At 37.5% G+C, this 15,799-nt stretch overlaps 2 protein-coding genes across 2 annotated transcripts; both read left to right on the top strand.

Moving 5' to 3' along the window:
• The first annotated feature begins 823 nt into the window (after window positions 1-823).
• LOC133524575 (ecdysone oxidase-like) lies at window positions 824-3,617 on the top strand. Its single transcript, XM_061860658.1, has 3 exons — window positions 824-836; window positions 1,252-1,415; window positions 1,783-3,617. Exons 1-3 carry the CDS (start codon window positions 824-826, stop codon window positions 3,412-3,414), a joined length of 1,809 nt encoding a protein of 602 aa, XP_061716642.1. The 3' UTR covers window positions 3,415-3,617.
• A 4,479-nt stretch (window positions 3,618-8,096) lies between these two features.
• On the top strand, window positions 8,097-10,053 carry LOC133524349 (uncharacterized). The gene is made up of 2 exons (XM_061860318.1): window positions 8,097-8,675; window positions 8,937-10,053. The coding sequence occupies exon 2, from the start codon at window positions 8,937-8,939 to the stop codon at window positions 9,981-9,983; it is 1,047 nt and encodes a 348-aa protein (XP_061716302.1). The 5' UTR covers window positions 8,097-8,675; the 3' UTR covers window positions 9,984-10,053.
• The last annotated feature ends 5,746 nt before the right edge of the window (window positions 10,054-15,799 follow it).

The following is a 15,799-nucleotide window of genomic DNA, read 5'->3' as shown; positions in this document are numbered from 1 at the left end:
ACCTGTAATGGCAACTGCGATAATTCCAGGTACATTTATGTATGAATAACTTTCGGTTTTAGTTTTCTTTCTTGTTTGTTCCGGCTTTTTTGGGTAATCATTGTTTTACATTTTGTTACAGTGTAATGGAGCGAAGCACTCATCGAAGATGATATAGAATTGGATCCAGAGGTATTGGAGGACGTGGGCTAGGAATAATCGTGACAACTTTGATTTTTTTGCGTTCGATTTTTTTAAAATAAATACTGTAATGTTTACTTATTTTTTATTTATTTTACGTAGTTTAACATCTTTATCGTGCAAATATGAGTCCTAAAATGAATTTGGCATCATTAAGTCATACGAATATGGTACCAAACATGGAATAGTAGCACAATTAATGCCTCTATACAGATTGAGACTCTATTTTCCTCCAGAGCAGAAGCTGCCAAAACCTCAAAAAACTAACATCAAAAATCGTGGTGGCTCCACTTCTTAAATCCATCCTTGGGCCTTAAGGACCAATCGTACCAAAGGAAATCTTTGGTTCAGCAATAGCCGTATAATTTACCGTACAGATGCAACTACTCGAGCAAAATGTCGGAAAAACGAATTTTATTATATAACCTGCCTAACCATATTGTAAGTTATGTGGAAATCGTTAGTACTGTTTTCGAAAACTGATAGTGATAGCAACACACAAATACAAATGCCTATTATTTGTTAAGATATTTACATCAAAATATACGTATGTATTTCGTTTGGCACATTACTTAAACTAAGAAAAAAATTAAAAATGAAAAAATATTTATTTGGTAAATATTTCGTTTTGACGATAAAGTTAATGGAGTCGCCTAGTAAGTATATTATACCTGTGACAGGAGACCCCGCTCGCTCGCTCTTCCCAGACAACATTTTGTATAAGCAATTAATTTAATATAATATAATATAATTTTATACAAACTAATGTAACTATGAAACTATTTAGTTGACACTTTGAATCTATATTATACTTGAAAGATATCCGTCATTTAGATACTGTACTGACAGAGAATACACACCTAAGCTATTAAAGTTTGGGGCTGAATTTGGATACTTTGTATTCTTTAAATGCTGTAGAGCACCATTGACATTCAACCCCTAGGAAAAAAGCCTCTAATGACAATGAAGTAAAAAAAAATTAACAATTTTTAGGCGAGTCACTGACTTTTATATCATATATTATAATATAAGCAAACATATATGCTACAATAATCTTATGATTATACTCAGATGGAGATCAGTTTGACTTCATCGTGGTGGGCGCTGGTTCTTCTGGCGCGGTGGTCGCCGCCCGCCTTTCAGAGATTGCTGACTGGAAGGTGCTCCTCATCGAAGCCGGAGACAACCCACCTATCGACTCTGTGGTAGGATACACTGATAATATCTACAGAGAATAACCCGATCAAGCTTAACTAAAGATTTCTGTGCCTAATTAGAACATAAAAATTATATAACGAATGCGAGAGTTTATGATATATTCGGTTTATTACAGCAAGATATTAGGAATGTTTGGGTAATTCCGATTTACTACTGACTGTAAAGTAGTTCCTAAAATGGATTCTGACATGATAAAGTTACAGGGGATTTTAAGTCACTGTCAATAAAACTTTCTTTATTTTCTAAAATTAGTACGTAAGTAAAATTATAACATTATTTACTCGTTATAATTACGTCAGCAATACGCGGTCGACGTCTTTCGGGTTATTAGCATCCACCCTATAATAATTATATTTGAAACTTCAAACGACAGTGCTTGCTTAGTTGCCTACTAGTACTAATATTTTTAGACTTTCAACTTTTACGGAGGTCGTAGTTTTGAAATCTGGGCAGTTTTTGTTTGGTTGCAATCTCCTTTTTTTTCAGATTCCTGGCTTGTTTCCCTTTGTGGACTACTCTATGGCTGACTGGAATTACTACAGCGAAGATGACGGGTACTCCGTCCAGGCTCATAAGACGAAAACCATCCATTTAACTAGAGGCAAGATGCTTGGGGGTTGCAGTGGCGCCAATTATATGTACTACGTTCGAGGCAATAAGGCCGACTACGAGCAATGGGTCGACCTGGGAGGCGATGGATGGGATTGGGGCAATGTCACTTACTACTTTAAAAAGAGCGAAGGTCTTAAAAGCTCGGAGGTCTTGAACTCAGATTCAGCTGATTTGCACAATACGGATGGCCCCTTGGGAATTACACGACCGACATGGGATGAAGACACTGAACAATATCTCGAGGCTTTCGGTGAGAAACATAAAATCCTCGTCGATACAAATGGCTACGAGCAGATTGGTTATTCACTACCTCAGTATACGATTGATGATAAAAAACGACAAAGCACTGCAGTGTCATTCCTCAGACCAATCAAAGATCGAGAAAATCTATTTGTCCTCAAAAACACCTTATGCACGAAAATACTTTTTGATGAAACTAAGAGAGCTACCGGAGTAGAAGTGAAGCTACCAAACAAAGAAACAATTAGTCTTTATGCTACCAAAGAAGTAATCTTATCAGCTGGTGCTATAAATACACCCCAGCTATTAATGTTATCGGGAATCGGACCTAAAGACCATTTGGTTGAAAAGGGTATTGATGTATTGTTAGACGCGCCATTAGTCGGTAAAAACTTACAAGACCATGGATATGCAACAGTAATACTAACAGCTAAAAAAGGACTCCAATCAGTACCTCAGAACCTTGAAGTTTTCACAAATCTAGACCAATTTCCGACACCTACCATATATGGGTTTGCTGCACTATCAAATGCCAGCACTGTTCCAGAATACCAAGCGCAGGTGTTTCCACTTCCAGCCGGCACAATTATCTCGACGTTGATCTGTTCTTACGTATTTGGTCTGGATGACAAGATCTGCACAGCTGTTGCACAGGCGGGCCAGAAGCAGGAAACTCTTTTTACGACAATAACACTTCTGCACCCAAATTCTAGAGGATACGTCGAATTGAGCGAAAACGATCCGGAAGTCGCTCCGAAAATATTCCTCAATTACTATGCAAATGACACAGATTTGGAGAATCATGCAAAATATTTAGAAGACTACTTGGACGTTTTAAATAGCACGTATATGAAGAGCTTGAATTCTGAGGTTGTAAATCTGCAGGTACCTCAGTGTGTTGACATAGAATTTAATACTCATGATTACTGGAAATGCCACATTTTGAATTCTGCCTCAACTCAGTGGCATCCAGCGGGAACTTGTCCAATGGGTGTTGAAGGAGAGAGCGTCGTAGATGCTGAATTGAGGGTATGGGGTATTACAGGGCTAAGGATTGCCGACGCGAGCATCATGCCAACTATTCCTAGTGGCAACACTAATGCTCCCTGTATAATGATCGGAGAAAAAGTGGCTGATATGATTAAAGAAACATATGGTCAATAAAATTAAAAAAAATGCACCCTACAAAAACTACAAGCTTAACCCAACCGTTGACATGTGGAGAAATACCTATCTAGGGTATGGAATACTGTTTTTGCAAGACAAATAAATTAAAATATAAATAAATTTTGCCTTTTATTCTAACTCTCAAAACCACTTGCAAAAATAAAGGATTATTTATACGAGTAAAACGCTAACGCTGTCCACATAAGCAAAAACATTAGTGGAGTTTTTAGTTAGTATTACCTATGAAATTAAACTCAAAAAATAATTTTAAACGTGAACATATAGAAAACAACTGTTTTGTTATGATTTATAACATTTATATATAAGTATATTCAAAATTGTATAGGTATTTGAAATAGTAAGATACAGTTAAGGTCGGAGTGAGGTTTCTTTCTAAGTCCACAAATAGGGCCCATATAAAGGTTTACTCTAATAAAAGCGTCCCCATAAATAAATTAAAGAAAACCACCCAAGGGAAATTATATTTCTAAAAAAACAATTGTGTTTAGGTATGGAAAAACGATTGAAAAGCTTTGTCTGTAGACCAATTGGGTATAATCTGAGTTTTTAATTGTATTACGAAACGTCTACATATTTCGTTTTATTAAACGTTTGATGTTCAAAATAAATATAAAGCACTTTGACAGAAATATTAAGGATGGTTTACGAAGGGTTTTTAACAAGCTTTTATTTAACTTGCAACCTATGTAAATTTGACCCACTTCCCAGTTTCCAATTGTGAAGTCGTCGTAATCGTCACAGCAATAAAGCTGAAAATTTATATATATATGTAAGTTGGATGGCAACAGTGGTGGCAAACAAATAGAAACGACTCTGGGGGCACGGTAGTGCCCCCGCCAAGCCGAGCAAAGCGAGGGCGCAAGGGACACTATCAGGTTATTGGATTATTAATGATATTTTTAAAGACCTGTCGAATGATATGCCACATGTTTATTTTACAAGGCTTTTTTACACTTTAAGACATGTGACTAAATGGAATGAAAAACTTTTTTTTTACTTGTAAGTAGCGGCTCACAAAATACATGTTCTAAATTATATTAAAATACCTCTTATTGTTTCCGAGTAAAATAGGGTACAGACGGACGGACGGACATGACGAAATTATAAGGTTTCCGTTTTTGGCATTTTGGCAGCGGAACTTTAAAAATGGTACAGCTTTTTTCTGAACTCCTATACCTATTGTAAAAATCCATCCAATCCATCGGAACAGTAAGTACGCACTGCAAGCAGCTAGCGATTGCCCTAGGCTCTAGGATGGGTTAATTTACATAGCTATTGGATTCGTTGACCATGCTAAAGGCTCGATAGAGGCACAAAGGTACATGCTGAATCTATGAATCTTGATTAACACGGTTAACATGACGTATTCTAGATCGTGTCACTTACGAAGACGCGTGCCTTGACTCTTTTGTCATTTTATTAAAGGTTAGACTTGACAAATCTGCGCGTCATCGTGGATGACAGCAACTGATGGCAGTAAATTTACTGTGGCTACAAAAAAAATCTTTTATAATCCACCTCTATTTCAAATTATCTTTGTTAAAGATACACCGGCTCTAACCCTACAACTCTGCCCGAGAAGATAAGTCCCTTCTCAATTGGAGGGGGGTATCCCAATATGGGACCGGCAAGAAACTCGGCAAGACACAGTCATATTTTCAAACAACATCTTAAAATTAACATGCATTAATTTAAAAAATACAATTAACGTGATTTTCCTGAACTGTGTACTGACATGAATGACTAACAAATACTTTCCACGTATTTTCACGATCGATCAGAAAGGGAGGCACGAGTACCTGCTGTTATATTTCCTAGCTTCATTCTTAGCGATTTGTTTACATATTGTAGTTGAGCTCCACATCACAGCCTTGCACGGACATTTAAAGTAAGGAGATTTTGAAATCCCTTACTGGCAACACTCAACAACTCCCTGCACCGTTCCCTTGGTTCGATCTTCATTCTGTGCTTCCGTGCTCATAGCCTTCGCACGTCACACGATTTTAAATAAATTATTTCAAACAGCTCTGTTATCAGCCATGTCGAAACGAAAAAGTTGTGAAAGCAATGACAGTATCAAAAGGAAGATTGCATTACTGGAATTACAATTAATGCGAAATTCCAAGCGACGAAGAATAGTTTTTTCTGATAATGAAAATGAAGGTGAGTTTATTTCTTTCAATGTTCTTTATTTGATAAAACGCCAGACATTTTAAGCATTATCAAAAAGAAATCGCTTCAAAATGCAACGTAATCTTGTGTCAACCTACCCTCAAAAAATATTTTTTTCTTTTTATCCGTGGTAATACCCTCATAATGGTGACATTTTATTTTCGTTATTATACATTTCGTATAATATTATTTCTAACGACCTTGTGATGCGAGACGCCAAATGGGCTATCTCTTTCACGTATTTTAGTAGCTAGCGAGCTACAAATGTCAACACTAGTAATATTATTTTGTGATGCGAGACGCCAACTGGGCTATCTCTTTCACGCAATGTAGACAGGTCTACCAACATGAGATTTTAATTAATTATGATGCGAGACGCCATCAGGGCTATCTCTGTCATATATTTTAATCGATTATAAATTATAACGTACTTTTAAAACACTTTGTATGTGTGATGCAAGACGTCAACAGGGCTATCTCTTACACAAAATACATACAAAAAATAAAATATATATTTACACGCGTATTAAGTAAACTAAATTGTTTTAGGATCAGATACCGATACGTCGTCAGAACACCTCGATCGAGATGATTTATGTGAATTAGCATCACCGTCACGCGTCGCACAGGCCCGAGCGCCAGCACCGGCACCGACACCGGCACCCGCACCGGCAATTGTTACTAATGCGCCCTCGACTTCAGATCCTACGATAGCGTCTCTGATAACACAAGACATCATTTCTGCAGAACTTGATGATGAGATTCTAGAAGTATTAGGTGACGCACCGAAATCAGAAATCAAGATGGGAAAACCTACACATAAAGATTTAGCATCCAGATGGCAAGAACTCCTAGATAAAGGGTTAGTCAAAGAGACGAAAGATAAATTAACAGAAACCTACCTTATTCCTGAAAACTGTGAATTATTAGTAGCACCATTACTGAACCCTGAGGTAAAGGCAGCGTTGGCGGATAATTTGGTAAAACGAGACAACGCTATTATGACAAAACAAAATCAGATTGCCATAGCAATTGCTGCTCTTAATCAAGCAGTAGAGTTGATAATTGCTAAAGAACATCACACCAAGATATTGAAACCAATTAGCGACGCGTGCAGGCTTTTATGTGACAGCCATTGTTCGGATACAAAAACAAGACGTGGATTCGTCATTTCAGCGATTAATCCTGATATGAAGGATGTGCTTAACGAAACCAAACGCAGCAAGTTTTTGTTTGGAGACAATGTATCCGAAAAATTAAAATCTGCAAAAACAATAAAACTGTCTGGAGCCGACCTTAAACAAGCAAAAAATTATCGTTCAAACAAATTTCATATAAACAATTTCGTAAAAACGGATCGTAACAACGGAAACAATCGTTTAAACTGGAAGACGATGCCTCGGAAGATAACACCGAAAGCAGATTACCACGGGAGGAGTCGCCAGTCGCAACGCAGCGAACCACGTCACGGCTCTCAACGAAGGGGGACAGCGGAGCGACCGGCGGAGCGACCAGCGGCCTGGAGGAGCAGGAGACGATAGATGTAGAGGTAGCCTATGCCGGCCGTCTTAAATATTTTTTGTCACAGTGGGAACAAATTACTGATGATGAGACTATTTTGTCGTGGTCGCAAGGATATAAGATTCCATTTACTGGTACACCTTCTCGTCCTGATGCTCCAAGCGTGTACCCGAAATCAGAGATTGAGCATACTGAATTTTCAAATGCAATAACTTCGTTGTTAAATATACAAGCTATCTCAGAATGTAATCACGTAGATAACGAATTTTTATCAAGCATATTTCTCGTGCCTAAACCAAATGGCGACAAAAGGTTTATTTTAAATTTAAAAATGTTTTAATAAATTTATAGAACCTCCGCATTTTAAGATGGAGGATTATAGGACAGCCTCAAAAATAATAACAAAAAATTGTTTCATGGCATCAATTGATTTGAAAGACGCCTATTTTTTAATCCCTGTCCATGAAGATCATCAACGGTTTCTTCGGTTTGAATATAATAACATTTTATATAAATTTAATGTATTGCCTTTTGGTTTATGCACAGCACCATATGTTTTCACCAAACTGCTTAAACCGGTAATAGAAAACTTGAGATCGAATGGTTATATGTCAGTAATTTACCTGGACGATATACTTTGCTTTGGTAGAACTTATTTAGAATGTCAGCAAAATATCACTTTTACTAAAAACATGCTTCAAAAACTTGGGTTCATAATTAATGTAGATAAAAGCTGTTAAATACCGAAACAGCAATGCAAATTCTTAGGTTTTGTATTTGATTCAGTCAATATGACACTTAGTCTCCCTGAGAAGAAAAAATCTAAAATATTGGATAAATTAATTAAATTTAAATCACTTATGAAATGTAAATTACGCGACTTTGCCGCGTTTATCGGACTTTTGATATCTGCCTGTCCAGCCGTTCAATATGGATGGCTGTACACTAAACAATTTGAACTTTTAGATAACCCTAATTATGACCAAATAATCTCATTGCCTAATAAATTTAAGAATGATTTTAATTGGTGGATTGACAACATTGACTCCAGCAATCCTTTGAAATGTAATAAGTTTAAATTGGAGATATTTTCAGACGCTTCTTCGAGCGGATTTGGAGCATTTTGTAATGGTCAGGAAGTTCACGGTTTTTGGAAAGAAAATGAAAAAGATATAAATAGCTTAGAATTAATAGCTGCCTTTTTAGGATTGAAAACATTTGCTAAACATGTGTCAAATTGTGAATTGACTAAGGATTGATAATGTTACTGCTATTTCTTGTATCAATCGTATGGGGAGCATTCAATATCCACATTTAAATCGCATATCTCGCGACATATGGCAATGGTGCGAAGACCGAAAAATAATACTATTTGCGTCATATATAAATACTCATGAAAATATAGAGGCAGACCATCTTTCGCGTAAAAAATTTACTGATACCGAATGGGAGTTATGCGATGAAGCTTTTCAATTGATTGTAAATACTTATGGCAATCCTGCAATAGATTTGTTTGCAAGTCGAAGTAACGCGAAGTGCCCCAGGTACGTGTCATGGAAGAACGACCCGGAAGCCTGGGCAGTAGACGCATTTACAATCACATGGAAAAATACGTTTTTTTACGCATTTCCACCTTTTTCGATCATTTTGAAAACTTTACAGAAAATTATATTCGAAAAAGCCGTAGGAATTTTAGTTGAGCCATATTGGCCTACTCAGCCGTGGTTCCCAGTTTTGCCAAAAATTGCCATTTCAAATTTTATTTATTTTGAACCAAATTCTAATTTGTTAACATCTCCTTTCAGATGGTCCCACATCTTGAACAAGACGCTTACATTGGTTGCCGTGAAATTGTCCGGAAATCTTTATCACAAAAATCATTAAAAGACAAATCTATAGATATTATAATGTCATCACTTTCAGAAAAAACTTACAAGCAATATGATAGTTGCTTAAGAAATTGGTACAATTACTCTAAAAATTATGGTATAGATTATCTGAAACCAACTGTTTCCGATATAATAAATTTTTTGGCATCTATTTATGAAAATGGCGCTCAATATGGCACAATAAATTCGCATAAGTCCGCGGTTTCTTTATACCTACCTACGTACCTAGGTACGTCATATCTTAGAGACGAGCGAATTAATAGATTTATGAAAGGAGTATTTCGTCTTAGACCAACGGCACCGAAATATGATTTAACGTGGGACCCTGGTATTGTTCTACGTTATTTGTCTAAAAAATGGCCTAATGATTCCCTTGATTTAGAAAGTTTATCGAAAAAGTTATCAACATTATTGGCACTCGTAACTGCACATAGAGTGCAAACTTTAACATTGATTAAATTAAATAATATTAATATTATAGAGAATGCAGAGGTTTTAATTAAGATACCCGATCCAATAAAAACATTACGCTTAAATTCAACACAACCTTTATTAAAATTGCCATTTTTTGACCAAAATCCGAATATATGTCCCGCTAGATGTTTGATTTCTTATATAAATAAAACCAGGTCTTTGCGGTCAGGCGATCATAACAACTTGTTCATAAGTTACAGAAGACCTCACTCAAAATTATCGTCCCAGCGTCTAAGCCATTGGATTAAAGATACACTAAAACAGAGTGGTTTAGATACTACCATGTTTAGTACACATAGTACCAGGCATGCGGCTACATCCAAAGCCAGTTCTCTCGGTATAAGCTTAGATATCATTCGAAAAACCGCGGGTTGGAGTACGTTATCCTCTGTGTTTGCGAGATTCTATAATCGGGAAATTGTAATCGATCACAAAAATCAATTTGCTCAAGCAATTCTTTCGTGCACATCCAATACCACTTTAGATTGATTAATAAATTCAATAATGTTAAATGTGATTAAGTTGGACCTTTTTCGTTTCGTAATAAAATCTAATAACATTTTTTTCTTTTTGTCTTATATTTTGCTCTCAACATCCTACAATATGTAAACAAATCGCTAAGAATGAAGCTAGGAAATATAATTAATGATCAAACGAACTTACCTGTACGTGAAGTTCGATCATAATTATATGAGTAGCTTCATTCGACGCGATTATTAATAACCCTCCCAACTACGAGGGTCATGCCAAAAGAAGTTAGATACTCTATGGTCATTTGATCGATACTGGCCAGTTATACACCATTGTAAAGGTAGGTTATTTGCTAATAAATTCAAATATGGAACACTCGGAAAATGTTAGATTCCTTTTTTAATTATTTTTTTTCTGGGTAATTTTGGAGGGAAATTTTCGCAACAATGGAGCTCACTCGACGTGATTTTCGTGTTATGATTTATTATGATTTTAAAAAAGGTTTAAAACCTCAAGAGTGTTTTGAACTTTTAGTTTCAACTTTTGGCGAGTCTGCTTGTTCACGTGCAACTGTTTTTAATTGGTTTGCTGAATTTAAAAGGGGACGAGAGACCTTTGAAGATGAGGCGAAGACCGGACGGCCGCCAACCGCAGTCACTCAAGAAAACGTACAGGCTGTGGAAAAAAATGTTCGTGCGAACCGACGAATTACATATGCAGAGCTCGAGCGTGAGCTGGGTATTGGATCAGCAGCATTGCAAACTATAATTCATTATCATCTGGCCCTTCATAAGCGTTGTTCAAGATGGGTGCCGCACAAACTCACCGATTTGCAAAAAGACCGCCGCGTAGATTGGTGCAAATTTATGATAGATAAATTCGACGCTGGCGAGAAAAAAAATGTATATGATATACTTACAGGTGACGAAACATGGCTATATAACTACGACCCCGAAACAAAGCGGCAGTCCACAGTATGGTGTTTTGAAGATGAGCCGACGCCAACAAAATGTCGCCGAACCCGAAGTACACAAAAACAAATGATTGCCTCATTTTTCTGCAAGACGGGACATATTGCTACGATAGTGCTAGAAGATCAAAGGACAGTCAACTCTGAATGGTATGTGACAGTTTGTGCCCCCAGAGTACTGTCAGCTTGGTGTGACAAGCGGCCGAAATCGGGAACTCAGCACCTGCTCTGGCACCATGACAACGCTGCCCCTCACACTTCTGCTAGAACACTTGACTATTTCAGCTCAAAAAACGTGACTATCTTGCCCCACCCGCCATATTCCCCCGACCTAGCCCCTTGCGATTTTTACTTATTTCCCAAAATTAAAGAAAAATTAAAAGGAAGGCGATTTGAGAACAAAGAAGATGCCCTGGCTGCGTATAATTATGAAATTTCTGAGGTATCTAAAGAAGAGTGGTCATCGGTATTTTCTAAGTGGTTTAGACGGATGGAAAAGTGTATACGTGTTCACGGTGACTACTTCGAAAAAATAGATAGCTGTAATAAAGAATAAAGTCGGTAACTTTTGAGTATCTAATTTCTTTTGGCATGACCCTCGTATCCCTTCCCAATACAAAAAAAAAAAAAAAAAAAAGCTTTAAACGAATATGAAGATCGAACCAAGGGAACGGTGCAGGGAGTTGTTGAGTGTTGCCAGTAAGGGATTTCAAAATCTCCTTACTTTAAATGTCCGTGCAAGGCTGTGATGTGGAGCTCAACTACAATATGTAAACAAATCGCGTCGAATGAAGCTACTCATATAATTATGATCGAACTTCACGTACAGGTAAGTTCGTTTGATCATTAATTATTGAGGCTACCTTTAAGGACAGGTACCTACCGAATGGAATTAGATATTTTATAGGTTCATAACCGTATATATTTATGCGAGTATGGCGAGCCGTAAACCCATGGCTGTAATAGGTCAGGTGCATTCCATCACAATAACGGCATTCTACTTTTATAAGGCGTATACACGCGTAGATGACAACAAATGATATTATTTTATATTTTAAGAATTAAAAAAATCTTGAATTAGGTGCAGTGGCAAATATCTACGAAACTAGAGGCACTTTCCATTGTAGCAACAATAAGCTATATGTGTGTATTAGAGGTGTGTTGAAGCGCTGGTGGCCTAGCGGTAAGAGCGTGCGACTTGCGGAGGTCGCGGGTTCAAACCCCGGCTCATTCCAATGAGTTTTTCGGAACTTACGTACGAAATATCATTCGATATTCACCAGTCGCTTTTCGATGAAGGAAAACATCGTGAGGAAACCGGACTAATCCCAATAAGGCCTAGTTTACCCTCTGGGTTGAAAGGTCAGATGGCAGTCGCCTTCGTAAAAACTAGTGCCTATGCCAATTCTCGGGATTAGCCAAGCGAACCCCAGGCGCCCTGAGCCGTGGCAAAATGCTGAGACAACGCGAGGAAGAAAGAAAGAAGGTGTGTTTTCATCATCAACACGGGGTTGATGATGAAAATTAATACTTGTACCAATATTTTTACTTTATTTGTTTGTTCCAGACACATTAACAACCAATTTACAAGACATCTCTGTATACAATGAACATGATTACAATAAACAAATTGATGTGAATTGAATTGAATTGAAGAGGTCTTCACTATAACATGTCCGTACTCGAACTGGGCGCTTGTGACTGCTTACCTACCTTTGTATAACAATTATAACAAGGTGGGAACCAGTAACAAGTAAGTAAGCTGTTTTATAAGCTTGTCATAAATAGAAATATAAATATATAAGAGCTAGATCAGGCAAAAGAAAAAAAAATCAAGGAAAGGAAATAATCATTACAATTGTTTTTTCCTGTTCTTCAAAGTGCGAATTTCACTGGTAAATCGATAAACGAGTACTTGTGCATCAGTCGAACATCGAAACGACGCCGACAATAAACATTCAATGCAAATCCATTCTGGATACTCGTACAACCAATAAAGCGTTATAATTAGGGATGGGACATTGGCCATCAAAATCAGTAAACATTATTGTTTCTGTAGAACAACTGGTTAGGCACACTAAAATCGATTGTATAATTTATTGTATTTAATGATAATAAATGTAGCCAATAAGCCTGACATTGTGGTAATAGATCGATCGTAACGCCGGGCGTGCTCGTCGAAATCACCATCCCCCATGATGAGAATCTCGTGAAAGCCGAGAACGACAAGTCCAGTAAGAACTTGGCTTGTCTCACGAGATAACCGCCATGTGGGATGTTGATTATCGAATCAAGCATCGGATCATTGTCCCGATAGTCGTTCACACGATAGTCGTAGACGGTCTCATAGCGAAGAGTCTCGACCAGCACCTCGAGAGACTCTTGCTAGGTGGTTGGATCAAGGGTCAGATGCAGAAGGCGGTGATCTTGGACACGGTGCGGATAGTCAGGAACCGCCGGGTTCCTCTCTCTGCGGCCCTGACCACCGGCAGCTTGGGCTCTGCCCCGCTGCTGGCGGCAGCCTGGGTTGGGTTTTTATAATGTGTTTATATCTTTTGTATTGTTTTGGAAGCGTTTTTATATTTTACTTTTATATAAATATTGTAAAAAGCCTAGCCTAAGGAAAAAGAAAAATAAAGATAATAGAAAAAGAAAATTATAATAATAATTCAGCATATATACGTCCCACTGCTGGGCACAGGCCTCCTCTCATGCGCGAGAGGGCTCGGGCTATAGTCCCCACGCTTGCCCAATGCGGATTGGGGACTTCACATAGACCTTTGAATTTCTTCGCAGATGTATGCAGGTTTCTTCTCGATGTTTTCCTTCACCGAAAAGCCCTTGGTAAATATCAAATGATTTTTCGTACATAAGTTCCGAAAAACTCATTGGTACGAGCCAGCATTTTAACACACGACCTCCGGATTGAAAGTCGGACGATAATTTTCTTCGGACGAAATACGTAACTTAGTGAACAGGCTTATATAAGGAAAGTATCCCCCCCCCCCCCCCCCCCCCCCTTTATCATTATGTGGGCATGTAAAAATATTTGTTTCAAGATGTGAACTAATTTAAATCGTTTATTAAAAACCTAACTTCCCCATTCCCAAGTTATTAGTTAGTCTCGCCGCGACTTCAGCCTGACCAGGATCCACTGACGTTTTCACACCACTGCACCCAGACGCATTCGCTCGTACACACAACTATTCATTTGACCGTACCTCTAGTGTTGTATCGGTGAAATCTGATTGTGATATTTCCTATCAAAGGCCTAATCCACTTTTTGTACATCCCGGACTTTTGACAGGCTTGCATAGGGATAGGGACATAGATCCAACATGTAGAGTCCCTTATTATTATTTATTTATTCATACAACAATTTTCTATTGTGTTTGAATTATATTATAAATTATTTGAAACTACATGAACAGCAAGTAGAACTAAACCTGGAACTACAACATAAAAACACGAAAATTAATAAAATAGGTTTTAATTAAGGATTGAATTATAAATATAAATGTAGGATGTCAAATTGTAAATTTGGAAATAACACTGAATTATAATTGTATATACTCGTAATTCACAAATTCTTCTACCGAATAGTAGCACTTCTCTAGCAAGAAAGACTAACTTATTTCTGAAAATGAAGCTATTGGTTGACTTTAACTCAACAGGTAACTTATAGACTGACTCCAGCTTCGATAGCAGTATATATATATATATATTATGGTTGACCATATCAACGTATAGTATAGTTGAAGGTTTCTACTCAACTATGTCCTCCCCGGCATTGCAAGTAATTTTCCAATATCCCTAGCTACAGCAGCGGCACGTCACTCGTCCTCGCCACAATAGCTCCGGGGGACAAACTTTTCGATTCAATTTTCATCGGTTCATTTGTGCTTCATCCGCGCAATTGAATGGGTAGTGCGATCCTTTTCATATTGCAAACTATTCAAGAGCACATTATTCGCGATCTAAATCGCGTTTTCGCTACGAGTATAAGTATAATAAACCGAAATAAATGTCATATACCTACGAAGACAAAATTACCAAGGCCTCCAGCGGCCAGCGGCGGTATCATGGTTCCATTTTTATCACTTGTCACTATGCCTGTCACTTTCGCGCTTACATACTTGTTAGAACGTGACAGGCATGGTGACAAATGATAAAGAGCCGACCATCTTAGCCCTACAGGGCTAATTAATATAGTAATTTATATAGTAGCGTTTCTACTTGAAATAACACAAATTAAAATATTTTCAAAATAATTTAATTTGTTTATAATAGTTAGCATAAGTATGTTGCAAAATATGAACAACTTACATAACACCTTCGCTATATTCACCCTTCCACTCACTATGGTTTACCAATTACATCTGTGTACGTAAAGGAACGTACCAATGGAATACAGTGAACAAACACAAACACAATGTTTCCGCCAGAAATAAAAAGCAAGGTTTGCAAGTCGAGTCGATGGTGACCCACTTTAAAAAATATATACCTCATACTAAAAGTTCCTGGCTTCTTAAAAACGGTAATAGACGTGCAACTTTTTTTATTTTAGTTTTACTAAACTCTGAGAACACGTCCATTATTTTACGTTGGAATCAACCCAAAAGCACGCGCTTAATTCTCATGTACTTTTTATCCTCGTATGTAAATTTTGGGTTTACAGTGATATTGGATTGTATCGTGGTAGTGATATATCTACTTAAATTTATGTTTAATTTTTTTTATACTACGTCGGTGGCAAACAAGCATACGGCCCGCCTGATGGTAAGCAGTCTCCGTAGCCTATGTACGCCTGCAACTCCAGAGGAGTTACATGCGCGTTGCCGACCCTAAACCCGCCCCCCCTCGT

Source organism: Cydia pomonella, chromosome 13 (assembly GCF_033807575.1).
Source record: "Cydia pomonella isolate Wapato2018A chromosome 13, ilCydPomo1, whole genome shotgun sequence".
Classification (NCBI taxonomy): Eukaryota; Metazoa; Arthropoda; class Insecta; order Lepidoptera; family Tortricidae; genus Cydia; species Cydia pomonella.
This window is presented reverse-complemented; position numbering and strand designations above follow the sequence as displayed.